Raw genomic sequence first — 27,541 nt, forward strand, 5'->3', positions numbered from 1 at the left:
AACTGCTGCAAAACCAAGCAGGGCAGACACCTTTACCAGGACTCGGGGGGAATCCAACTCCTGTTTCATCGAGCAATCCGGTGCAAGTGGTTTTACCAGGGGCTATTCCTTTAGCTCCACCTGAACACTTTGCTGGGGACCCAAAAAGGTTCGCCGTATTTATGAACCAATGTCGCTTGCATTTTTTATGCAGCCCTGGAGCTTTTCCAAATGACCAAGCCAAAGTAGCTTTTGTATTATCATATTTGAGTGGCAGTGCAGCTGAGTGGTTGATTCCACTAGTCAATCAGGATGACCCTCTTCTTCGGGACTTTCAGGGTTTTCAAATGAGCATGGAAAGACTATTCGCCAGACATTCCCAGGGACAGGCCCTGGATAACGAACTTTTATCCCTACGACAAGGTAACCAGGATCTGTTAACCTATATCGCAACCTTTAATAGGTTGGTGGTGGAAACCGGATGGCCAGAGGTAAAACAAATTACACTATTTCATTGTGGACTTCGGGTAGAACTTAAAGATGTTTTGGCCCAAGTTGTGAACCCACCCAAGGAATGTGCAGAATATATAGACTTAGTGGTCCAGTTAGACCACCGACTTCAGAATAGAAAGGCTGACAGAGCTAAGTTCGAGAATCGGGTATTGATTAAACCCAAAGTCACCCCCAAAGGAACGGATGCAGCAGAACCTATGGAGATCGGGGGGGTTAAGGGACCCTTAACTCAAAAGGAAAGAGAAAGGAGACGGCAGATGCAATTGTGTCTATACTGTGGGGCCTCAGGACATTTTCTACGGGATTGCCCTATAAAACCGTCCAAGAAAGTAGTCGGAGTTGCTGATAGAAATCAAACAGAACCTGATTCGGGAAATGACCACGCCCGACAAGCGTAGAGGTCCGCTTGCCGAGCTTGAAGAAGGACACTCAGACCTTGCACCTAATCATACCAATGGTCCTTATTGATCCAAGGCAGCCATCACGTATGCACGCAGTAAGGGCATACATTGATAGCGGGGCCGTAGGAAACTATATGGACCACGAATTGGCTTCTAGGATGAATCTACCTTTCTGCAAAGAAACCTCTTCGGATGTCATCACCACAGTTGATGGAACTGAAATTGCCTCTGGGCCTGTAACTCATTCCACCACAGACACTGTTGGGTCAAGATGGGCATCGAGAGACTATTGTGTTTGATTTAATCAAATCCCTGCAGTTCCAAATAATTCTGGGGATATCTTGGTTGGAAACACATAATCCTAGTATTGATTGGCGAGAGAAGAGAATAACCTTCCCGGATTGTGCACACACCTGTTACCCGGAAAAAACCTTGAACAAAGGCCTGGCCACAGTCACTAATCCAGACGTGCATTTACCTCAGGAATATCAAGAATTCCAGGATGTTTTTCAAAAAGAACAGGCAAACACCTTACCACCTCACAGGTCATACGATTGTCAAATCGACCTCATACCCGGTGCACAACCTCCATGCAGTAGGATCTACGCCCTTACGGAACCCGAAAACCTTCACCTACGACAATACTTGGACCAATACCTTGCTAATGGCTTCATTCATCCATCTAAGTCCCCTGCATCCTCAGCTTTATTCTTCCTGCCTAAAAAGGAAGGTGACCTCAGAACGTGCATAGACTACCGCGCATTAAATCAGATTACGGTGAAGGACCGATACCCATTGCCTCTGATCCCCGAATTACTAGACCAAGTAAAGGATACTTGCATCTACACCAAATTAGATCTCCGATGGGCATATCATCTGGTACGTGTAAAGAAAGACGACGAATGGAAGACTGCCTTTCGCACCAAGTACGGATTATTCGAATATCAGGTGATGCCCTTCGGGTTGTGCAATGCACCAGCAGCCTTCCAGTATTTTATGAACAATGTCCTTCGTGAACTCATTGACGTCTCTGTTGTCGTATACATAGACGATATTCTAGTGTACTCCTCCTCAGAATCGGACCATGTTAAGCACGTGCGTGCAGTCCTTGAGAAACTACGCCAGCACAAGTTATATGCAAAATTGGAAAAATGCGTTTTTCATACTACGGAAGTTGAATTCCTTGTATTTGTCCTGACTCCAAAAGGAGTCCGAATGGACTCTCGAAAGGTGGACGCAATTCTCAAGTGGCCACCACCCAGCTCAGTTAAAGGGGTACAAAGCATGCTCGGATTTGCTAATTTCTACTGCAGATTCATTCCGGATTTCTCACATGTTGTACACCCTATCACAGCACTTTTGTGAAAAAACAAACGCTTCTTGTGGACCGAAGAGGCCGAAAAGGCCTTCCAAGAGCTGAAAGCGAAATTCACGTCTGCACCTGTCTTAAATCATCCACACCCTGAACTTTCATACATAGTTGAAATTGATGCATCCAGTTTAGCCATGGGAGCTGTCCTGTCACAGAAGGATCCTGAAACCGGTCAACTTCACCCAGTAGCATTTTGGTACAGAAAGTTCTCGGCACCCGAGTTAAACTATGCGCTTACCGATAAAGAGTTATTAGCCATCAAATCCACCTTCAAGGCTTGGCGGCATTATCTTCTCGGTGCCAGGCATACCATTACTGTAATCACCGATCACCGGAACTTGCAGTATTTAAAAACATCCAAAGCCCAATCGTCGCGCCAACTTCGATGGGCATTGTTCTTTGCCGAGTTCGATTTCGTGATCACTTATCGACCTGGCTGTAAAAATGGCAAGGCAGATGCCTTCTCCCGAATAGGGATGGGAGAAGCATATGCGAACCCGGAACCGGTGCCTATAATTTCAGAACAAAGAATTCTTGGCATAACTACTCTACAGACACTAGAGGATATTCATGTAAAAATCCAACAACTCATCGATCCAACAGCCCTGCAGGACTGGGTAAAGAAAGGCCCGGACTGCTCAGTCATCAATGACCTACCTTATTATCAAGGGCGGCTATTTCTACCACACAAGGAACTACAAGAACTAGTCATCTCCAATTATCATGACGCCCTGATGGAAGGGCACTCAGGTATCGCAAAAACTGAAGCTAAAATTAAGAGACAATTCTGCTGGCCCACCTGGCGAAAAGACGTAAAGTAATTTGTGATGTCTTGTGGCATTTGCGCCCAAAACAAAAGTCAGAAGAAAAAACCAGCTGGCCTTTTACAACCTTTGGATATTCCACCTACACCATGGCACACCTTATCTTTAGACTTCATTACAGATCTACCTCCATGTAACTTATCTTTAGACTTCATTACAGATCTACCTCCATGTAATGGATTTAACACCATTCTAGTTATTGTGGATCTTTTTTCCAAGATGGCCCACTTTATTCCTTTAAAGGGATTACCTTCTGCTTCAATTCTGGCCAAGGAGTTCCTCGAAAACATTGTTCGAATACACGGATTTCCTTCCGTGTTGGTCTCTGACCGAGGTAGTCAATTCATTTCACATTTTTGGAAGAAATGTTGTCAATTGGCGCAAATCGACGTGAGGTTATCAACCAGTCACCATCCCCAGACCGATGGTCAGACGGAAAGGACCAACCAGATCCTTGAACAGTACTTACGTTGCATGCTACACCAGACCGAAAGTAATTGGAAAGATATTTTATGGATTTCCGAGTATGCATACAACAACTCTGTACATTCAGGAACCGGACAAAGCCCCTTTTATACCATATACGGACATCACCCTCGAATCTCAGAACTATATTCGCCTCAGCACGTAGAAATGCCCGCAGTTAGTCATTTGCACTCTACTATTACACAAGCCTTTAAAGAGGCAACAGAACATTTGAAGCAAGCAAAAGAAAAATATAAGAAAAATGCTGATCAACATAGAAGTGAAACTCCACAATACCAGATTGGGGATCAAGTTTGGCTGGCTACAAAACACATACCTCTGAAGGGAACTCGGATTTTTTAACCCGAGATATTTGGGACCTTACACCATTGAGGCCATTATCAACCCGGTGGCCGTCAAATTGGAATTACCCTCTAATATGCGAATTCATTCTGTCTTTCATGTTTCACTTTTAAAACCAGTTCAACCAGGAACAAGATTAACCAAACCACCCAACCCCATCTTGATAGATGTAGAACCTGAATTCGAGGTAAAAAATATCCTGGACTCCAAGATGGTTAAATCAAAACTTTTTTATTTAATCGATTGGAAGGGCTACGGACCACAAGAAAGGTCATGGGAGCCTAGTGACCACGTTCATGCACCTCAGTTGGTGAAGAGATTCCATCGGGACTTCTTAAACAAACCAGGGCCAAGGGTAAGAACAACTTTAGGAGGGGCCTTGGGGGGAGTGCTGTCATGATGCCTACCCCCGGGCATCAGGACCAAGCCCATCAGCTCCGGGAGCAGGCATCCAGACACTTATTAAAACACCAACAGCCCCGGATGGGGGCTGTTTGGGTTCAGTCCTGGCGCCTTAGGCACCAGGCTCATCATAGAATTCAGTCCTGGCGCCATAGGCGCCAGGCTCATAGATTTTACTTACCTGATGCAGACCATGCTGCTAGTGAATCCAAGCCAACATGAGGCCTGGATGGGAATATTTTATTACAGGGACTATTTTTTACTCGGGCGTGGTTCTAGGGAACTTCTTACCTGGAACTACTTTGGAGGCTATTTAAACCACGCCCGAACAACAGCACACACTTCACGTTATTCTGCATCCAGCAGCGTAACGCTCACCATGCCTGCAGTCTGCATCCAGTCTTCTGCCACGCCCGCCTCGAATCTGGAGCTCCTAAAACAAAGAGGAAAGAAAAGGACAAGGTTAGAAAACGAACTATTTTCGAATTCATCACCTGATTCCGGATCCATCTCGCCTCCGGACCTGGAAAGAACATAATTTCTGTACGCGTCGCATCTCCAGCTGCAGCGCCGCGCCATACTCACCAGTCCTCGCAGCATCTTTTGATTCAGCGCTGCCTCCATCATTTCTTCGCCGAACTCCGGCACCTGGGGGACAAAAGAAAACCACACGGTGAGCCGAGAAAACCAACAAATATAACCTTATCACCATAGACTTAACAGATTTACCACCGGAGGCATTATTCTATAACTCTCCACATCTTCATGTGCCGCACCTGCAAAGAGAGAGAAAACAACATGTTGAACACGTGCAACATTTACCGGACAGCGTCGGGTAATACAGACTCTTACCTGAGCTCCACCAGCTGCCACGAGAGCAACTTCTCACTATCTCAGCTGCAAGACAAGGAAGGAAGGGGGGACAAGAGTGAAACATCGGACATATTGAACTCTATGAACTTGATACTTACTGGACCTTGCCAGGAACCTCAGAGTCAATACTCTCCGGAACTCTCCCACGCCTTCAAACCAGTGAAGTAACTGGCATCAACGCGCCCCTGCAATCCATGCAGGATGGAGAGCTCATCTTTCAAGAATATAAGGTGAGATTGCTGAGAGGGCACTTCGGAGTTGATTAGTTGGGAGGACTGTGGGGGGGTGCCATCACTTGAATCCACGGGTGGCTAAATCCATCTCTCCACTTGCAGGAGAATACTTCTACGGGTCACGCAGACAAGATTAGGAGGGCCAGTCCAGTCAGTCATCTCTGCACTATGCATCACGTTGGTGGAGACTGCAGCCATCAGGATCCGACCGACGCCCCTGTGGGAGCCAGGTGAGCGTAACAGAATGGAAGCCTCTCTATAAATCCCCGCCCGGGCATTATGGAAACCTCAGAAACCGGCCAACTGGCCCAATTATTGGGGGAACTTAGGGCAGAAGAGCACTCCGCTCGCCAAGAGACTAATGCCCTCAGGAGAAAACTGATTGTCTCGAAGGAGCGCACTGACGATCTGGCTAGGCAACTGCTGCAAAACCAAGCAGGGCAAACACCTTCACCAGGACTCGGGGGGAATCCAACTCCTGTTTCATCGAGCAATCCGGTGCAAGTGGTTTTACCAGGGGCTATTCCTTTAGCTCCACCTGAACGCTTTGCTGGGGACCCAAAAAGGTTCGCCGTGTTTATGAACCAATGTCTCTTGCATTTGTTATGCAGACCTGGAGCTTTTCCAAATGACCAAGCCAAAGTAGCATTTGTATTATCATATTTGAGTGGCAGTACAGCTGAGTGGTCGATTCCACTAGTCAATTAGGATGACCCTCTTCTTCGGGACTTTCAGGGTTTTCAAATGAGCATGGAAAGACTATTCGCCAGACATTCCCAGGGACAAGCCCTGGATAACGAACTTTTATCCCTACGACAAGGTAACCAGGATCTGTTAACCTATATCGCAACCTTTATTAGGTTGGTGGTGGAAACCGGATGGCCAGAGGTAAAACGAATTACACTATTTCATCGTGGACTTCACGGAGAACTTAAAGATGTTTTGGCCCAAGTTGTGAACCCACCCAAGGAATGTGCAGAATATATAGACTTAGTGGTCCAGTTAGACCACCGACTTCAGAATAGAAAGGCTGACCGAGCTAAGTTCGAGAATCGGGTATTGATTAAACCCAAAGTCATCCCCAAAGGAACAGATGCAGCAGAACCTATGCAGATCGGGGCGGGTTAAGGGACCCTTAACTCAAAAGGAAAGAGAAAGGAGACGGCAGATGCAATTGTGTCTATACTGTGGGGCCTCAGGACATTTTGTACGGGATTGCCCTATAAAACCTTCCAAGAAAGTAGTCGGAGTTGCTGATAGAAATCAAACAGAACCTGATTCGGGAAATGACCACGCCCGACAAGCATAGAGGTCCGCTTGCCGAGCTTGAAGAAGGACACTCAGACCTCGCACCTAATCATACCAATGGTCCTTATTGATCCAAGGCAGCCATCACGTATGCACGCAGTAAGGGCATACATTGATAGCGGGGCCGTAGGAAACTATATGGACCACGAATTGGCTTCTAGGATGAATCTACCTTTCTGCAAAGAAACCTCTTCGGATGTCATCACCACAGTTGATGGAACTGAAATTGCCTCTGGGCCTGTAACTCATTCCACCAGAGAGATGGCACTGTTGGGTCAAGATGGGCATCGAGAGACTATTGTGTTTGATTTAATCAAATCCCCGCAGTTCCAAATAATTCTGGGGATATCTTGGTTGGAAACACATAATCCTAGTATTGATTGGCGAGAGAAGAGAATAACCTTCCTGGATTGTGCACACACCTGTTACCTGGAAATAAACCTTGAACAAAGGCCGGGCCACAGTCGCTAATCCAGTCGTGCAGTTACCTGAGGAATATCAAGAATTCCAGGATGTTTTTCAAAAAGAACAGGCAAACACCTTACCACCTCACAGGTCATACGATTGTCAAATCGACCTCATACCCGGTGCACAACCTCCATGCAGTAGGATCTACGCCCTTACGGAACCCGAAAACCTTCACCTACGACAATACTTGGACCAATTCCTTGCTAATCGCTTCATTCATCCATCCAAGCCCCCTGCATCCTCAGCTTTATTCTTCGTGCCTAAAAAGGAAGGTGACCTCAGAACGTGCATAAACTACCGCGCATTAAATCAGATTACGGTGAAGAACCGATACCCATTGCCTCTGATCCCCGAATTACTAGACCAAGTAAAGGATACTTGCATCTACACCAAATTAGATCTCCGAGGGGCATATCATCTGGTACGTGTAAAGAAAGGCGACGAATGGAAGACTGCCTTTCGCACCAAGTACGGATTATTCGAATATCAGGTGATGCCCTTCGGGTTGTGCAATGCACCAGCAGCCTTCCAGTATTTTATGAACAATGTCCTCCGTGAACTCATTGACGTCTGTGTTGTCGTATACATAGACGATATTCTAGTGTACTCCTCCTCAGAATCGGACCATGTTAGCACGTGCGTGCAGTCCTTGAGAAACTACGCCAGCACAAGTTATATGCAAAATTGGAAAAATGCGTTTTTCATACTACAGAAGTTGAATTCCTTGTATTTATACTGACTCCAAAAGGAGTCCGAATGGACTCTCGAAAGGTGGACGCAATTCTCAAGTGGCCACCACCCAGTTCAGTTAAAGGGGTACAAAGCATGCTCGGATTTGCTAATTTCTACCGCAGATTCATTCCGGATTTCTCACATTTTGTACACCCTATCACAGCACTTTTGTGAAAAAACAAACGCTTCTTGTGGACCGAAGAGGCTGAAAAGGCCTTCCAAGAGCTGAAAGCGAAATCCTCGTCTGCACCTGTCTTAAAGCATCCACGCCCTGAACTTCCATACATAGTTGAAACTGATGCATCCAGTTTAGCCATGGGAGCTGTCCTGTCACAGAAGGATCCTGAAACCGGTCAACTTCACCCAGTAGCATTTTGGTCCAGAAAGTTCTCAGCACCCGAGTTAAGCTATGCGGTTACCGATAAAGAGTTATTAGCCATCAAATCCACTTTCAAGGCTTGGCGGCATTATCTTCTCGGTGCCAGGCATACCATTACTGTAATCACCGATCACCGGAACTTGCAGTATTTAAAAACATCCAAAGCCCAATCGTCGCGCCAACTTCGATGGGCATTGTTCTTTGCCGAGTTCGATTTCGTGATCACTTATCGACCTGGCTGTAAAAATGGCAAGGCAGATGCCTTCTCCCGAATAGGTATGGGAGAAGCATATGCGAACCCGGAACTGGTGCTTATAATTTCAGAACAAAGAATTCTTGGCATAACTACTCTACAGACACTAGAGGATATTCATGTAAAAATCCAACAACTCTTCGATCCAACAGCCCTGCAGGACTGGGTAAAGAAAGGCCCGGACTACTCAGTCATCAATGACCTACCTTATTATCAAGGGCGGCTATTTCTACCACACAAGGAACTACAAGAACTAGTCATCGCCAATTATCATGACGCCCTGATGGAAGGGCACTCAGGTATCGCAAAAACTGAAGCTAAAATTAAGAGACAATTCTGGTGGCCCACCTGGCGAAAAGACGTAAAGTCATTTGTGATGTCTTTTGGCATTTGCGCCCAAAACAAAAGTCAGAAGAAAAAACCAGCTGGCCTTTTACAACCTTTGGATATTCCACCTACACCATGGCACACCTTGGGGGTCATTACAACCCAGGTGCTAATTGCGCCAACTTTACCACCATGGTGTAAACTATGTTTACACCATGGTGGATGGCAGATTTACCGCCCCATTCCAAGGTGAGTGGGGCAGTAAATCCCCATTTCCCATTTTCCCTTCCCCATCCCCATTTTTGCCCCATAGGGCATAATGGGAGTGGGGAAGGCGCTAATTAAGCCACCATAAATTACGGTGGCGTAATTAGCATCATGGCAGGTTAGCGCCATGGATTTTAACGGCTGCTAAAAGCAGCCGTTAAAATCAGAATAGGCGTTAAGGGTTAACGACGGCGTTAACCCTTAACGCCTGGGTCGTAATGAGGCCCCTTATCTTTAGACTTCATTACAGATCTACCTCCATGTAATGGATTTAACACCATTCTAGTTATTGTGGATCTTTTTTCCAAGATGGCCCACTTTATTCCTTTAAAGGGATTACCTTCTGCTTCAATTCTGGCCAAGGAGTTCCTCAAAAACATTGTTCGAATACACAGATTTCCTTCCGTATTGGTCTCTGATCGAGGTAGTCAATTCATTTCACATTTTTGGAAGAAATGTTGTCAATTGGCGCAAATCGACGTGAGGTTATCAAACAGTCACCATCCCCAGACCGATGGTCAGACGGAAAGGACCAACCAGATCCTTGAACAGTACTTACGTTGCATGCTACACCAGACCGAAAGTAATTGGAAAGATATTTTATGGATTTCCGAGTATGCATACAATAATTCTGTACATTCAGGAACCGGACAAAGCCCCTTTTATACCATATACGGACATCACCCTCGAATCTCAGAACTAGATTCGCCTCAGCACGTAGAAATGCCCGCAGTTAGTCATTTGCACTCTACTATTACACAAGCCTTTAAAGAGGCAACAGAACATTTGAAGCAAGCAAAAGAGAAATATAAGAAAAATGCTGATCAACATAGAAGTGAAACTCCACAATACCAGATTGGGGATCAAGTTTGGCTGGCTACAAAACACATACCTCTGAAGGAAACTCAGATTTTTTAACCCGAGATATTTGGGACCTCAGACCATTGAGGCCATTATCAACCCGGTGGCCGCCAAATTGGAATTACCCTCTAATATGCGAATTCATTCTCTTTCATGTTTCACTTTTAAAACCAGTTCAACCAGGAACAAGATTACCCAAACCACCCAACCCCATCTTGAAAGATGTAGAACCTGAATTCGAGGTAAAAAATATCCTGGACTCCAAGATGGTTAAATCAAAACTTTTTTATTTAATCGATTGGAAGGGCTACGGACCACAAGAAAGGTCATGGGAGCCTAGTGACCACGTTCATGCACCTCGGTTGGTGAAGAGATTCCATCAGGACTTCTTAAACAAACCAGGGCCAAGGGTAAGAACAACTTTAGGAGGGGCCTTGGGGGGGAGTGCTGTTATGATGCCTAACCCCGGGCATCAGGACCAAGCCCATCAGCTCCGGGAGCAGGCATCCAAACACTTATTAAAACACCAACAGCCCCGGATGGGGGCTGTTTGGGTTCAGTCCTGGCGCCTTAGGCACCAGGCTCTTCATAGAAATCAGTACTGGCGCCATAGGCGCCAGGCTCATAGACTTTACTTACCTGATGCAGACCATGCTGCTAGTGAATCCAAGCCAACGTGAGGCCTGGATGGGACTATTTTATTACAGGGACTATTTTTTACTCGGGCGTGGTTCTAGGGAACTTCTTACCTGGAACTACTTTGGAGGCTATTTAAACCATGCCCGAACAACAGCACACGGTTCGCGTTATTCTGCATCCAGCAGCATAACGCTCACTGTGCCTGCAGTCTGCATCCAGTCTTCTGCCACGCCCGCCTCGAATCTGGAGCTCCTAAAACAAAGAGGAAAGAAAAGGACAAGGTTAGAAAACAAACTATTTTCGAATTCCTCACCTGATTCCGGATCCATCTCGCCTCCGGACCTGGAAAGAAAATCATTTCTGTATGCATCGCATCTCCAGCTGCAGCGCCGCGCCATACTCACCAGTCCTTGCAGCATCTTTTGATTCGGCGCTGCCTCCATCATTTCTTCGCCGAACTCCGGCATCTGGGGGACAAAAGAAAACAACAAGGTGAACCGAGAAAACCAACATATATAACTCTTATCACCATAGACTTACCTGATTTACCACCGGAGGCATTATTCTATAACTCTCCACATCTTCATGTGCCGCACCTGCAAAGAGAGAGAAAACAACACGTTAAACACGTGCAACATTTACCGGACAGCGTCGGGTAATACAGACTCTTACCTGAGCTCCACCAGCTGCCACGAGAGCATCTTCTCACGATCTCAGCTGCAAGACAAGGAAGGAAGGGGGGACAAGAGTGAAACATCAGACATATTGAACTCTATGAACTTGATACTTACTGGACCTTGCCAGGAACCACAGAGTCAATACTCTCCGGAACTCTCCCATGCCTTCAAACCAGTGAAGTAAATGGCATCAACGCGCCCCTGCAATCCATGCAGGATGGAGAGCTCATCTTTCAAGAATATAAGGTGAGATTGCTGAGAGGACACTTCGGAGGTGATTAGATGGGAGGACTGTGGGGGGGTGCCATCACTTGAATCCACGGGTGGCTAAACCCATCTCTCCACTTGCAGGAGAATACTTCTACGGGTCACGCAGACAAGATTAGGAGGGCCAGTCCAGTCAGTCATCTCTGCACTATGCATCACGTTGGTGGAGACTGCAGCCGTCCGGATCCGACCGACGCCCCTGTGGGAGCCAGGTGAGCGTAACAATGAGGAGCATGGCCCTCAAAGGGTGAAGGTTGTTCCCCCTGGGGCAGCAGTCACCGCTACATCATGGATTACTGAAACAACATGGGAGAAGATATTACAACAGGCATAGTGAAGTACTATTCACACAGCACACATGTGCAAGGAAAAACTGAACCTATAGTTACCTGCACATGCCATCCTATGCATCACCATGCAAACATTCGAGTTGACATCACTATGCATGCCTGCATGTCCACCACTGCAAACATCATGGAATTGAGAGGTTAACTGCACAACTCAAGAAAAAAAAGAAAATAATAAAAATAAAACCTGAAAAGGGCAACTCAAAAATAAAAAGTCAACATCCGGGCCTGGGGTTGACAAAAGTATCAGAAAATTAAAAAAAAAATCAAAAATGTCCATCCTGGACTAGGCGGGATGGGAGGGCCACCCAGGAGGGCAGAGAGGCAGGGTGCATGTCAACATCCACAAAGGTGGATTTCAAACAAATAAAAATACCCCTCAATGGTCTCACGGACCGAACGTTTACACTGGACTGGGAGGCATGTCTCTGCTGGCACCACCATCCTGCATTGAATCAGAAGGTGAAAGTGGTGCTGGAGGTTCATCGCACAGTGCCCTGGCCTGGTCCTCAGTGGCAGCACCATGCATGACACTCATGAATGCACCAGTAGACTGATGGCCTGGAAGTCACTATGCACAACTTCACGGGGTGCACGCAGTTCCTCCAAGATTGTCTGCCTCAATGATAACATCTCCTGGTGGAACAGTCTTCTGCTGGCTGCCTCTTCCTCATGGATTTCAGCTCTGTGGGCCAACAAATCACTCTTCAGGGCTTGCCTGTTTGCCAGACCATCTGCAAGCAGGGATGCATGCAGACACGGCAGATCTGCCCATTGGCCCCTGAAGTTGGCCTCCATGCGTAGCCTGTGGGAGCAGCATGTGGACTGCATGACCTGCAGCTGTTGCTCTACATGTGTTGCTGGGGGGATCATGAAAGTGGCACCCTATCCATGCCCTCAGCCAAACTCTCAAAGGCAGCACAGTGAAAGAATTGTGAGTATCCTGAGTTGTGCGCCCCAATCAGTTTCGTTTTTTAATGAATTTTTCCCCAGTTTCCAATTTGACAAACATTGTAATTCTCTTGTTTGATACATCAATTTGATTCAATTGCTGGTTAAATGCAAATTTGTATGTTTATGAATTGTAGTTCATTTCATTGATAAATGCAGTATGCAAAACATTTCATCAGTGGATTGACTTATGCCTTTTGAGTATATGCCCTCGACATGTGTTTCTCCATTAATTATAATGGTTCATCAAAAGGGATCTAGTTTAATATTTATTTCTCCTTATTCATGGTGAGATAGAAGCCTTAATGTTCGGCTTTATGAAAGTTGTTTTAAACCTTGATTTTGTTGCCGGATGGTACATGTTACTAATTTGAGTATAGTCCTTATTCCTTTCGGTTTCGGTCGCGTCTTTCTACCGGCATGATAACATCAAAGGCAGTGTGTGGAACGCAACATCTGCTGCTTCAACTAGATCTTCCCAGCATGCCCACGTCCCTCAAGTGGGGCCCACGCCTGTCTGATCCAAAGGAGCACGGCCCTTGCTGTGATGCCCCTGTCCCTGATTGCAGTACTGCAACACTCCCTTGGACATCTGTGCCAGGACAAGAAACCAATACTTGGGAGCATGGCCTTGGAGCCGTAACCACCACAGATGGGCGTGCCACCACTGACTTGCCTTGTGAAGGCACCTGACCCCCTGCAAACTCACGGGCCTCAGCTGCGCCACCCATTGGTGCACTCACTTCCTCCAGCATTGAGGACTGCGCATCCGGTTCAGCATCAGAGCTACTTGAGTCCAAAGAGTCAGAAGTGTCTGCAGCATGGCTCAGGATGGTTTGTAGCACCAGTGGTTTCTCACAGCCTGCCCCGCCACATCCTCCACTGGTGGTCTGAAGCAGCACAGACTCTTCTTCATCCTCATCCTCTTCCTCCTCCTCTGCATCTGGTGCCTTCTCACCTGCACATGGACAGAAAAAGACATGTGGAGTCATGTGCAACGTGTCTACAATAAACATGTGTATCACATTGCTGTCATGCAACAAAATGCAGGGCATGTCACCATAAGGAATACAGCATCCACGCACTATGGACAACAAGCTATCTCAGCATGGTATATGCAGACTGGCAACAGAATTCCCTGCTCAGGGCCCCGGTGCCAGTGGACACATTGCCAACCAACAGGGTCGTTAAGAAGCACATTATGGCCCATGGCACCGCAAACTGTTGACTAATACCAATGAAATGGGCACGACATGTGGCCCTGTGACGTGCAATTACTTCAAATGGCAACAGGCAGAAACACACATCCAAGTCTGCATCCATCACATGCCACACCAGTGTTGTTCTGGTACAGGGACTGTACACAATGGGAACATGCCGTAAGTCTTGGAAAAAGGAAACAGTCCCAGTTGATGTATGGCTGTAAGAGTACCACCTAGGCAAGGTCCATGAAGTGGAGAGAGTAAGTCAATGGAGTTGTAGATAGGAACAAGGTAAAGTCACCCACAAGAGGGAGAGGGGCATGGACCCATGGAGTGTGGGCTGAGTGTGGGAGGGTAACAGGGAGCAGGCCTCACAGTGTTTTGCCTCAGTAGTCATTGCCATTCGGGCAGCGGGGATGTGCACAGTCTAGACATATGCGCACTCACTCAGGCCATGCCATAAGGCGTGTTGGTTGTCATCTTGTATGTTCTATGTAGCATGGGAGCACTTATATACATGTGTGCGAAAAGAGATTCTATACCCTGCAGGGCGTGAAATGTAACTCATATTTCTCACACAAGCACATGTTTAGCAAAGCAGAGTCACTGACATCAAGGATGCATCTAACAAGAGTGCACATTGTGGTATCATGTTGCAGATGTTGTGGGGGTATGCTAGTGGGGGATGAGTACTGCCACAACAACATGTTCAACCGATGCACAACATATGGTTTGTATCCACTTTTGTGTACACAGGACAGGAGTCAATACACCATGACATGGTTCACCCGGGGCAGTCCTTCAAATGCAGCGAGATGTGCTCCACAATTATACATCTTGGTGATGCTTCACTTCACGTACTCAGGATGCACAATGTTGGTCACTCACCGGACGTGGCCTCATAATTGTCCAGGCCTCACATGCCTTGCACCTGCTCCAGTAGAATGAATTGGCTCATATCCTCTCCATGCTCAGTCAGCTCGTCCTCCTCTGGTGATCCCCCTTCCAGTTGCCAAAGCCGAGGCTAGGTTGGCACCCAGCTTGGACTTGGTGTAATGGGTGAGATCATTCCAGCTCTTCACTACCTGTGCAGTTGTGTGCTTCACAAACCCTAAGGTGTTGATCTCATCCATGACATGCTGCCAATGCACCATATGCTGAGCAGGTGTATGTGTGCTTGCCGGTTGCTGACACATGTCACTGTGGTGAATGGTCACATAGTCCATGAGGATCTTGAGTTCTTCATCATGGAAGGTCTTCTTCCTCAACATGCCAGTGTCCTGTACCGTGTCATGGGGTTGAGCCGGTTCCACCCTTGTGTGGCTGGGACCACTTTGGGGTCCAGATGCCAGACCACAAGTTGCCTGGGGCTGCCTGTGGGGGATGTCCAGTCCGGAGTGGGCTGCCTGTGGGGGGTGTCCAGTCTGGAGTGGGATGCCTGGGGGGATCACAGGTGAGGGGGGCTGGGGAGTGGTGCATAGTCTGGAGGGGGCTGCCTGTGGGGGTTTCCAGTCTGAAGGGGACTGCCTGTGGTGGATGTCCAGTCAGTTGGTGGGGGTGGGTGTCCAGTCTGGAGTGGGATGCCTGGGGGGTCACAGGTGAGGGGGGCTGGGGAGTGGTGCACAGTCTGGAGGGGGCTGCCTGTGGGGGTGTCCAGTCTGGAGGGGGCTGCCTGGGCGTCACAGGTGAGGGGTTGTGCCCTCTCTGGAGGGGGCTGCTGTGGGGGGTGTCCAGCCTGGACAGGGGCTGCCTGTGGGGGTGTCCAGTCTGGAGTGGGCTGCCTGTGGGGGGTGTCCAGTCTGGACGGGGGTGTCCAGTCTGTAATGGGCTGCCTGTGGGGGGTGGCCAGTCCGGAGTGGGCTGCCTGGGGGGGTGTTACAGGTGAGGGTGACTGAGGGTGGTGCCCAGTCTGGAGTGAGCTGCCTGGGGGGGTGTCACAGCTGAGGGGGACTGGGGGTGGTACCCAGTCTGGAGGGGCCTGCCTGTGGGGGGTGTCCAGTTTGGAGTGGGCTACCTGGGGGGGGGTGTCACAGGTGAGGAGGTTTGGGGTTAGTGCCCAGTCTGGAGGGAAAAAACAACTAGAAGAGGTTGAAGGAAATCATACCACTAGGCAAACCCTTCACTAAGGTCATGAACCTTAACTTTGCACACCTGAAATGCCTGTGGTGTAACCAATTTGCCTGTCTGGAGGGGCCTTCCTGTCAGGGGTGTCCAGTCTGTAGTGGGCCGCCTGTGAGGGGTGTCCAGTCTGGAGTGGGCTGCCTGGGGCGAGGGGGGGGCGTCACGGTGAGGGGGCTGAGAGTGGTGCCCAGTCTGGAGGGGCCTGCCTGTGGGGGGTGTCCAGTTTGGAGTGGGCTGCCTGGGGGGGTGTCACAGGTGAGGAGTTTTGGGGGTAGTGCCAAGTCTGGGAGAGCCAACCTGTGGGGCTGTGGGGGGTGTCCAGTCGGTAGTGGGCTGCCTGTGAGGGGTGTTGAGTCTGGAGTGGGCTGCCTGGGGGGCATCACAGGAGAGGGGGCTGGGAGTGGTGCCCAGTCTGGAGGGGGCTGCCTGTGGGGGATGTCCAGTCTGGAGTGGGCTGCCTGTGGAGGGGTGTCCAGTCTAAAGTGGGATGCCTGGGGGGTTACAGGTGAGAGGGGTAGGGGACTGGTGCACAGTTTGGAGGGGGCTGCCTGTGGGGAGTGTCTAGTCTGGAGGGGGGCTCCCTGGGGGTCACAGGTGAGGAGGGCTGAGGGGTTGTGCCCTGTCTGGAGAGGGCTGCCTGTGGGGGGTGTCCAGTCTGGACAGGGGCTGCCTGTGGGAGGTGTTCAGTCTGGAGTGGGCTGCCTGTGGGGGGTGGCCAGTCTGGAGTGGACTGCCTGTGGGCGTCACAGGTGAGGGAGTCTGGGGGTGGTGCCCAGTCTGGAGGGGGCTGCCTGTGGAGTGTTTCTAGTCTGGAGGGGCTGCCTGTGGGGGGTGTCCAGTCTGGAGTGGGCTGCTTGTGGGGTGTCACAGCTGAAGGGGGCTGGAGGCGGTGCCCAGTCTGGAGGGGCCTGCCTGTGGGGGGTGTCCAGTTTGGAGTGGGCTGATGGGGGGTGTCACAGGTGAAGAGGTTTGTGGGTGGTGCCCAGTCTGGAGGGGCCTGCCTGTGGGGGGTGTCCAGTTTGTAGAGGGGGGTGTCAAGTCCAGAGATGGCTGCCTGGGGGGGCATCACAGGTGAGGGGGCGGGGGAGTGATGTCCAGTCTGGAGGGTGCAGCCTGTGCTTTCAAGCTGAGGTGCGCGATTTCACTGGGATGCAGTATGGGGTTGCGAGGGAGGTCCTGTGTTTTTGCTGGGGTGCAGTCTGGGCTTACGAGGGAGGACCTGTGTTTTTGCTGGGGTACAGTCTGGGCTTGCGAGGGAGGACCCGTGTTTTCGCTGGGGTGCAGTCTGGGCTTGCGAGATGAGGCATGCAATTTTGCTGGGGTGCAGCATGTGCTTGCGTGGGAGGACCCACATTTTTGCTGGGGTGCAGCCTGGGCTTGTGAGGTGAGGCACGTGATGTTTCTGGGGTGCACTCTATCTTTGCGTGGGAGGGCCAGCGTTTTCACTGGGGTGAAGCCTGGGCTTGCGAGGTAAGACGCGCAATGTTGCGGAGGTGCAGTCTGGGCTTGCAAGGTGAGGAGTGCCTTCTCACAGGGGTACTGGATGGTGGGCCAGAGGTGGCTTGGATGCTTGCTCTGTGTTTGTCTTTTTGCTTCTTTTTTGGTGTGCTTAGGAGCATGTTGTGGGCGTTCCTTGCGCAGCTTGTGTTTACTTGTGTGACGGCTAGTAATATGTCTTTAAATCCATTAATACACGTGGCACGCCACATTTTTTCAGCATCACGGCTCGCGCACGGTCGTCTCGGCACGCAGACTCACCACCATTTCTGCGCCCCATTCCATGAATCAGGCCCTATATCTTCAAATAATACGGTGCTGATTAAAATACTAATGTATCATTCCTATCAAGAGTCCTGTTGAAGACGATTATAACAAAGATCTCTGGTTAATTGTCAACTTAAAAAATTGTCATAAAGCTTGCTGGTTTATACACTGTGTTTCAAATGTTAGAACCACCTCATTCTGCTTTCACAATTTAGGACAATAACTTCTCATAACTATGACATCGGTGCCTGTAGCACGAGTATTCCATCATGAAAGGGGATTCCTTTATTTAAGTTGCATGAGGGTTTTGTTTAGGGTCTGGTGTTTCCTCTGCTTTTACCAACTGTGTACCGTCGAAAATACATTTTTTCTTCACTTAAAAAATGGTTTTGTTCGAAATGTTGGTGCTAGCCATCTATTAGGAAGCCACACAAAATGCATTATGCTCTTCCATAGTTTTGGGGTGACTTTCTGTCATTCACCTTAAAACCATCCTCTATGGTTTCTCCCATCCCACCTTGCTCTAACAAACATCAAGTGTAATTTATATTTCAAATTCTCACTGCACTCATACATTATTTTCATTATCAATTTATAGAAGTCTGATTTTTAATTGTATTACTTGTATTACCTTTTTTTCTGCGTTCATACCTAAGTGACAACCGTCTGGCCTCAAGTCCGTTTGATGTAGACACTGAGGCACCACATAGTCCTCACCATATTGTTATCTGCCAATTGTCATGACCCTATCCTGCCGCGGTGTACAATTAGTCAGACTGTTTAGGCCCTATGCTGTGTATGTCAGGCACTAAGGAAAATTGGCAACCGGACTACACCACCCAGGATTTCTGATGGTGGCTCACTTTCATGCCAACGCACAGGATGCGGTGCATGCAGTGAATGGTCCTGAAGTGTGGATGACTAATGTTCCTATATAGGACCAGGGGTGTTGCTAGGTCTGGAAAAGATCAGGGGCTAAGCTAATATCGGGACTGGTGGGACTCTGGGCTAGGTAGCATTTTGGTTGTAGGGCCTGACCTTGTCATGACCTACAGAACGTGCCCCTTTTGGACTTCCTGGTCTTTGTCTCAAAGGGGCTTACACTCCCTGGTACTCCCAACATGGCCGTCCAGCCTGAAACACCTTCCTCGCTCTACATGTTGGACGTAGCATGTTCTACTAATAGACCACGCCCCCCACGGCTCTGCGCATCTCAATGCTATTGCGTAGTAGTGACCAGACGTGTGCTCCGTAGCTCGCGGTATTGTTTACCTGATTCTTTCCCTACTAACTCCATTCCTAGTCCCTCTCCTTTCTTTCTTACTTCCTGGACTCGTGTGCTGTGTAGTGCACTTTCTTAATTTCCCGGATTCCTGGATCATTGCATCCCGGAGCTTTGAACGCACGCTGAAGTCGGCAGAGACTCGTGCCGCCTTATTCAAGACCCGATCCGTCCGCAGGAAGGCATCGACCAAGAAATCCAGCAAAGATCAGACTCAGTGAGAAGGGGGGAATTGCTTGACAGACCTCCTATACGGGGCCACTATTGTGAATAGAAATATGTTCTATTTGTTCATTCTGTGCTTGCCCTTGGCCTGATTATCACGTTTGACACTTGTTCTTCCTTTTAGGTTAGTTCATCTGTTTGCTCTTCAACTTGGCATCGATCCTGATTTGTTTCCAGATTTGCCTCTGCTTGAAACCACCTTTTGTTAGTTGCCTCCGACTTGGCTCGCTTCCTCTCATTGTTTCTGACCCAGACTGTTTATGAACTCCTATTGAGACTGCTCCTGTTGTTGAATCTTCGACCTAAGAAAATGTCTTCCTCAAAGGACATAGTAACTCAGCCTACGTGGGGAATGATCCCATAAGTCCTTCCCTGTCTTGGACTCTTACTTTTCTCTTGAAGTCTCTGGCTCTGTAACCCCATATATGAATCTTTGGTGCTCCTGATTTTGTCAGATGTTTACTCACTCTCTCCCTGGGGAATGAATTTTCTTCCCTTCTCAGCTGGTCTCCACCAGGATAATCCCCCTTAGTTGTACCCTCATGCCATTTTGGTAGCTCCCTTGTGGTCTGTATTATTCTATTTCTTTTGTGTCCTTGTTGCACTTGGGATGTTCGTGATTATTTCGAATACGAACATTTTAAAAACGAACATGTCAAATTCTAAATGTTCGTATTCGAAATAAGCACCCCACAGCTAAGTGGCCTTTGTAGACCCCACTTCCCCCCTTACTTACCTTTTGGCGGCGCACTTCACTTGTGCCGCTGAGTGCCTGCAACGCCAGTTCCCATCACTTCCGTGGATGTGGACCGGCGCTGCATGTGCCTTTTCTTTTTTTTGAAAACGTTGTTGTTTTGGATGCGGGGGAAACTCCCGCCACCACTGATTCCATTAAAGCGAACAAGGGTGCGGGGGACACCCCCTCAACCCCTGCTTCGCTTGTTCGCTATAATGAAAACGGAATTGTTGAAATGCTCGGCATTTTCAGATGTACGTAATTTTGGTACAGCCGGAATCAGATCATTTCAACCATTTGTTTTTTTAACTAGATTTTCGTGCAATACCTTGCACTTGGGGTGGGTTCCCTGGTCTACATACTTTGTGGGTACAGCATCTTTCTTCCATCTAGAGTTTCTATTCTCCTGCCTCTTCTGGCATTAGGCTACTTTAGTGGGTGGGAAGACCTAAGGCTCTAGGTGAACATTTCTAGTTAGTAACCATGTGTCCTTCCTTTACAGCTGTTCAATGTGCCAAGATCAGCACTATCCCCCCTCTCCTTTGGTCCAGTCTCCTTTGCAGGGCAGATGGAGGCCCTGACAGGACCAGTTGGTAGGGATGGGTCTGACAGTGGTCAAAAATCATCTGGATTGTTGCAGTAATGAACATTCGTACCCAGGGAATGGCGCTTAGCCAATCAGGTGGCTGGAAAAGCAAGTGAGAACACACTGCGATTCTTCTCCGGATGGCACCAACTTGATTGTGGGGAGCAACAGGGAGTGTCTACCTTTTGACTCTGCACATCCCCACCCTCACTCCCACCCCCAAAAACATCACACACCTTTCTCCCTCCTCCTTCCCCATGTACCTGCTGGACTAGAGCTTTTTGCTCCGGCCCCAGAACTCTTTCCGCCCGCGGCTGCTGCCATGGAAATAAAAAAACAACTCAGTCCCTTTTTCTATGGTGTCGGCCATCATTTTATTTTACGGGAGTTTGAGCTTGCGTAATATGCGCAGAACCCATCTCCTATAAAAAAAGAAAACTATTTGCACCCTGGGAGAACCCTGGAGTGTGAATAGCTGTCACCCACTTATCAGGGGTGTGTACATGACTGGTAACAGCCCACAGCCCTCGATAATGCACCCCAAAACGGGGGTGATTGCTATAATCTCATTACAGATCAGATAAAGACAATCTAAAGTCAACACAATCTCTTAGTTACTCAGTTAGTTAGGATGCTTCTTGTAACGAATGACTTTGTAGAGGTTAATGGTGCAGGCTTCAGCATGCATTCCAAGTTTACCCCTTCATAGGAGCTAAATGAAGCAGAGCTGTGGAAGTCCTGCTGTTTCCTTCGATTGACTACTACTCACTGCTGTAATTTATATAAAGTTTCCCTCTGAATAATTGTTTCCACCGCCTTGTCACTCACTGAATGTGGGTGCTTTTTTAAAAGTACATGGGTCCACACCTCTGTCCTCAGAAGCACAAACCAGAATGGACATAAGTGGAGTTACTTTTGCTGCCCACATAGGATCATTCACATAGGTCATTCTACACAGGGCCTTCCACCCCTCCACCATACTTTAGCTCAAGAAAGAAGAAGTAATGTGAGAGAAAGAATGAATGAAACACAAAGATACTGAGGCAGGGTAATTTCACATTTTGGTAAATCCAACTCATATAAAAAGAACAAGTGTTCACTGTGTTATTTAACAATTGGTTGGTGTTGTTTATAACTCATAGAATCTAATTTCCTCTTAGACCCTTATCTCAAACGAAACGGCTAACTGGAACCCCACTTCGTCACACACACCACAAATCCTGAGTGAAATATATCTGAAGAAATGGGTGGGTGTGAGGAGTGAATGTACTAGTGGTAGGAGTAGGAGGAAGGTACTAGTAGTTATGGGGAGATAGTGATAGCAGTAGTGGGAGTAGTGGAGTAGCAGTGGGAATAAGAGGTAGCAGTAGTAGTGTGTAGTAGTGAGTGGAGAAGGGAGGAGAGGTAGAGGTGGCAGAGGCAGGGAGGTAATAGTGGTAGAGGTGAGGCAGGGTAGTGGTAGTGGTGGTAGTAGAGTGTGCTAATGAGAGTAGTTGTAGAAATGTGCTAGTAACAGCAGAGAGGTAATTGAAGTAGAAGTAGTAGAGAAGAGGAGTAGTGGAAGTAGTGAGAGGCAGTGTTAGAGTAGGAGTAGTAGTAAGATCGGAGTGGTGGTAGTAGCAGAGAGGTAATGGCAGTGAGGAGTTGGAGGAGTAAGAAGGAGGCAGGAACGCTAACATTGGAGGGAGTAGTTAGGTAGCAGTTGGAGGTAGCAGCAGTGAGAGAAGGGGTTGAGACAGGAGGGAGTGAGAAGAGAAAGAAGGACAACATCAAAGGATGGAGATAGGAAGGCAGAGTTTAAGACCGGTGTTATAGTAAAGTGGCTGGAGGAGATCATCTTCGGATCTAGTGTACAAAAGGTCCAGGTGACACTGTGCATGAACTCCAATCAAGTGGACAAGAGTGGAAGGAGGCCCCACCCTTAACTCATTGAGAACACTAAGCGGCCTAGGAGAGAGAAAGTTAGAAGGAAGAATAACAGACAGTAGGGGTTACCTTGCCCTAGCACTAAATATTTTAAGGACGCCTGGGCTGTGGTACTCGAAGCCCTATCAAGACAAGCTAGAAAGGGACGGCCCTAGCACCAATAATCCCCAATTCCCCATTTTGCTGTACAATCTGGCTATACCCACTTTAGTAAGATCCTAAAACACCCTTGGAATATCATCTGAGCCACAGCTGTGATTATTTGTGATGGGCCCCACCACAGTAAGCTTGTGTAATTTGGAATGTGTTCTGACCTTGCTTTCCACCTTATGCTTCTTTATAACATTTACATAAGAATGTTAATGTAAGCATTGTAAATATAAATTCTCATTTTCTTAAAGACTCCAGTAACTTCTAAATTGCACTCATATGATTTTAGACCAAGTCCCTCATTATGAATTTGATGGTAGTTGAAGTGCTAATACTGACAAATGGATTTACTGTTACCGCCAGTGATAACTGTGGTAATTCTGTCACATCATAAATGTGCATTTTTCCCTATTCAGAGGTTCAATAATACTTAATTGCGGATTGAAGGAATTGCCCTGGTGGAAATTCTTCCCAAGGGAATATCATACATGGATGAATTATATCCACACAAGTTCTGGAGGTTTTTTGTTCTCCAAATGTTTTTCCAACCTATAATTAGGTGAACTACAACAAAAAGGGAGTAATTCCGTCCCCACCTGTTTTTCCAGTCAGATCCAATTTGTAATGAGTGCCATAGTCTCTCATTAATGTGAGAACTTATGCAGAAACAGTCTCGTAATAACATCAAGCAACTATATATAGTGTCTTTGTAAATTGGTTTTGAAAAATACAGTTAGGCAAAGATAGAGAATGTTTTTTTCAAATTCTTGGTCATTTCAAAATAATACCAAGCACATCTGTTGTCCATATGCTGTACATTATCTATGTAAAGTTGCTTCTCCTTGCTTTCTGGCACCTGCTCAAGAATTTGCTTAATTTTGCTAGAAAACTTAGGACCTGCAATCCTTTTCGATTGAATTAATAAACCATTCTTGTACTTGATTTTTTATCATAATCCAAGTCAATACCCAGCATTTTTGGACTGTGAGTACAACATAATGCAATAAAGCAGTTACATTGGATTTTGTATCTGAACCTTTATACATGTTCATAGCAATATAATACTGGGAAGCCGGTTATACCTGTATACAAAACATGTCAATATTTTGTCTTATTACACTCCTGTTGTAACATCACAATGCACTTGTTATAAGAAAATTACATCACTAGACTATTGTAACCTATTATAAATGAGTTGGGGTATCACTGAAGTGTTGCCTCAACCAGCAGAGGGCCGAATTCCAGCTCCCAATTTCATAAAGGTAATTCCTAGCTTTTCTGGTTCCTTTTTTCTGATTGTTTAGTACACTACTGGAGTTAGATAAAAGGTAGCGCTCAACTATCTGCATCTTACCACTTATTGTAAACTAGAAAAACAGATCTACGCTACCTTTTGTTAACAATTATGCTCACAATATAAGTTTGCAACAAATTAAAAAGACTGGTTTAATGGGGTTGATTTTTTGCTAATCATAACAGATTGTACATATAATGTATGTAGGGACAATTTCAAGATATCTTGCATCAGGGTGAGAATGAGACCAAATATTGAAGGTGATGATGATGGCATGACCACCTATTATAAGGAATCCAGCACCCCCTTACATATTCAACTCAGGGTTCAGTGACCTTTTAAAGGAACTCAGCCTTCTTCCCTTATTTGGTCACAGAACGTTTCCCCCAGTGGCTTGCAATATGCTTGTAAGGCATTGTAGGCAATATTTAAAGGTGTTAGTCAAATAGGCACTACACATGTTCTGCTATACTAGTCTACGATAGTGGCTACAAAGAGAATGGTCTGTCTATGACCTCTGAGAGAATTATGATAAAATTCCTTTGATACATGCAGTATGCAAGTCTTGAGAAAGAATAGTGGAATGGCACATTCTGACTGACTAATTATCATTGTGTTGAAAATCATTGTGAATCGATTAATCGCAGGGTTTGTAGTGTGAATATCTTAATTTTTTAATAAACCATTCCAACCTGGTGTTATTTTCGCATATATATTCTGTGCTGTGTATACAATTGGATATGAAAGCTAGGGGTGTACCAAACTATGGCTCTGAGCGAGTATTTGGCCAAAGTTTGGCAGAAAACCAGCTATTTGGTATCAGCAAATTACTTTCCTGGAACACTCATTCGAAGCCGAAGTTGACTTTTTTTGATTAGCTATCTTCTCTCTATTTGAGAGATGATAGCCAGACACAGAGATTGGAACTGCTGGGGGACAGCTGCAGTAGCCAATAAGCTATTTCTTTATTGGTCGCTACAAATGCCACCCTCGTTGGTGTGTCGAATGTATTTTGCTCTCGTGACGAAAATACATTCAGCACGCCAGCAAGGATGGCATCTGCAGCAACCAAAGAGCAGATAGCTTGTCGGCTGCTGCAGCCATCCCCAGCAGTATTTTGCTGTCAGTGTTTTTCTCAAGAAGCGTCTCCAAAGGGAATCCTTGGAGACTCTTAGTGAGCATAATACATTCTGCACACCAGTGAAGGTGACACCATCTTCACAAGTGTGCAGAATGTATTTTGCTCATGGAGGGCCTCCAAGCATTTACTTTGGAAATTCTCTGTGGGCAAAACACGGCCTGTGGAAGGCTGCATCAGCCAATACGCTGCTTGCTTATTCGCTGCTGCAGCCTCCTCCCGGCAGTATTTTGTCAACAATGTCTTGCTCCTGGAGCATTGTCAAAAGAACTCCTTGGAGACTCTCTGTGAGCAAAATACATTCTGCACATCAGTGAAGGTGTCATTTACATAACGCCACCTTCACTGATGTGTAGCCTGTATTTTGCTGATCATGGTTCTCCAAGGATTTCCTTTGGAGATGCTCTGTGAGCACAATACATTCAGCAATCAGCACATCAGTGAAGGTGGTGTTTACATTACCTTCCTCAATCAGAGCCAGGTGTGAGGAATTTATTTGCATAACATGCTTCCATCAGTATATTAAACTTTAATATGCTGCTCGAGGCAACACACTTCTAGCAGTATATAATATTTAGCTTGAGCCATGCTATGGAAACTGTACAGCATTTTTCCTATGTCCACAAGCAATTTTCTAATCAGTTTAATTATTAAACCAATCCGAAAATGTGCATGTATCCATAGGAAACGGTTGTGCCATTTCAATAACGTGCCTTATGCAGTATATTAAACTTTCTTTTGCAGCAATGGGGGCAGGAACCACACTTTGCTCCATAGTGAACTACCCGGCTTTCTATTTGGCTTTGGATGTATACTTGGGCCAACTAGTCAGTATTTGACAGAATAGTAATTTCGCTGTTCAGTACACTCCTATTGAAAACTATCCAGTCTGTCATTTACACTTCTGCCATAGAGAGGAAGGATAACATATATCATTTTTACTAACCTTACATGTGCATTAAGTATGCAATGCATACATAACAGAAGCATAGGGATTTAATATGTGGGGAGCTGAGTTTCTTTTTAACGGGTTTTCCTTCCACAAAGTTTTCTCGATATATGCCACCAATTCATACATTAAAAAAAAATGGATACACTGGTGCAGTTGCCCACACTTTCTGCAGTAATTATGCCAGATCCTTTTGAGTGCAAATTAGATACCTAGAACAGTTGTTAATGCTTGCCTACATGTTTGCTAATGCCCAGAAATGTTAATAATTTGTGGCTGGCCTCCAAGTTGCATTGGATTTCCTTTTCTCTCCAGTTGACACAGTCTTGATGATGCAAACTTAATGAAAACCGGTTGACATGCATATATGTGGAACATATGCATAACACACAGCTAGCATGCACATATATGCCACACTCATCACCTGTCTACTCGGTGCATCTAACCATTTATAAACTGCATACCACGGTCACAAAGGCAGTGAGTCGCTGTGCAATTAAACCAGGCATGGTAGGTAATAGATATACATTAAAAACATAAACAGATACACAATTTAAATTAGATGACACAACAATCCAGAAAAATAAACACACCTCTAAAACTGAGCAATTTAAAGTTTTGAGAGCTTTCCTATTGTTTCATGTGATATTATTGACTTACTGTCAATGACAATCTAGTATAAAATCTCCCTTTACATGTTTTGTAGGAAAGCACTGTGAGGGTCATCTGGGCTTTTCATTCAGATGACATTGGGGCAGAAGGTGCAAAATATCATGGATCCAATCGTGGGAGGAAGAGTCTTCGATTATTGAATCCTGTGAAAAGAAACACTATCTCACCGAGCACGCCTTACTTTAACTTCACAAATAATGACGTAAGTTGCATGTTTCTCAAATTATTACATTTAAACGGCAGTCTACTTCTTTTATCCCTATTTACCTAATTCCACAGTTTTGATTGTAGAGCCATGAATGGCAGCCAGAAAAAGGTTATCTTATTTTGTCCTCTTGGTATTTCCTTGAGGGACTGCAAGGGATGGAATATGTGTGAAGACATTGTGGACGGTGTTGCCATATATTGTATAGCCGGTAAACAAACGTGTTACAAGGCGATAGTCCCCAAGAAATGGGTGAATTGTTCTTTTCCATCAAATTCCAATTGCTTATCTACTTCAAAATGGTCTATATCCAGGGCTCAAGTCGAAGGACCACATGGGTGGCTTGCGTCCTCCCAATCTTTTGAGAGGGTGGACGGCGTCCATCCTGTG

The 27,541-nt window shown here is 46.6% G+C and overlaps 1 protein-coding gene across 1 annotated transcript in view; it reads left to right on the top strand.

The window, feature by feature from the left end:
* Positions 1 to 27,541, top strand: part of MOXD1 (monooxygenase DBH like 1) — a 713,108-nt gene that overhangs the window by 313,445 nt on the left and 372,122 nt on the right. Inside the window, exon 3 of the mRNA XM_069606682.1 lies at positions 26,981 to 27,148. Coding sequence (XP_069462783.1) covers positions 26,981 to 27,148 — 168 coding nt within the window. The remainder of the gene's footprint in view (positions 1 to 26,980; positions 27,149 to 27,541) is intronic.

Source organism: Ambystoma mexicanum, chromosome 4p (genome assembly GCF_040938575.1).
Source record: "Ambystoma mexicanum isolate Mex_15411 chromosome 4p, UKY_AmexF1_1, whole genome shotgun sequence".
NCBI lineage: Eukaryota > Metazoa > Chordata > Amphibia > Caudata > Ambystomatidae > Ambystoma > Ambystoma mexicanum.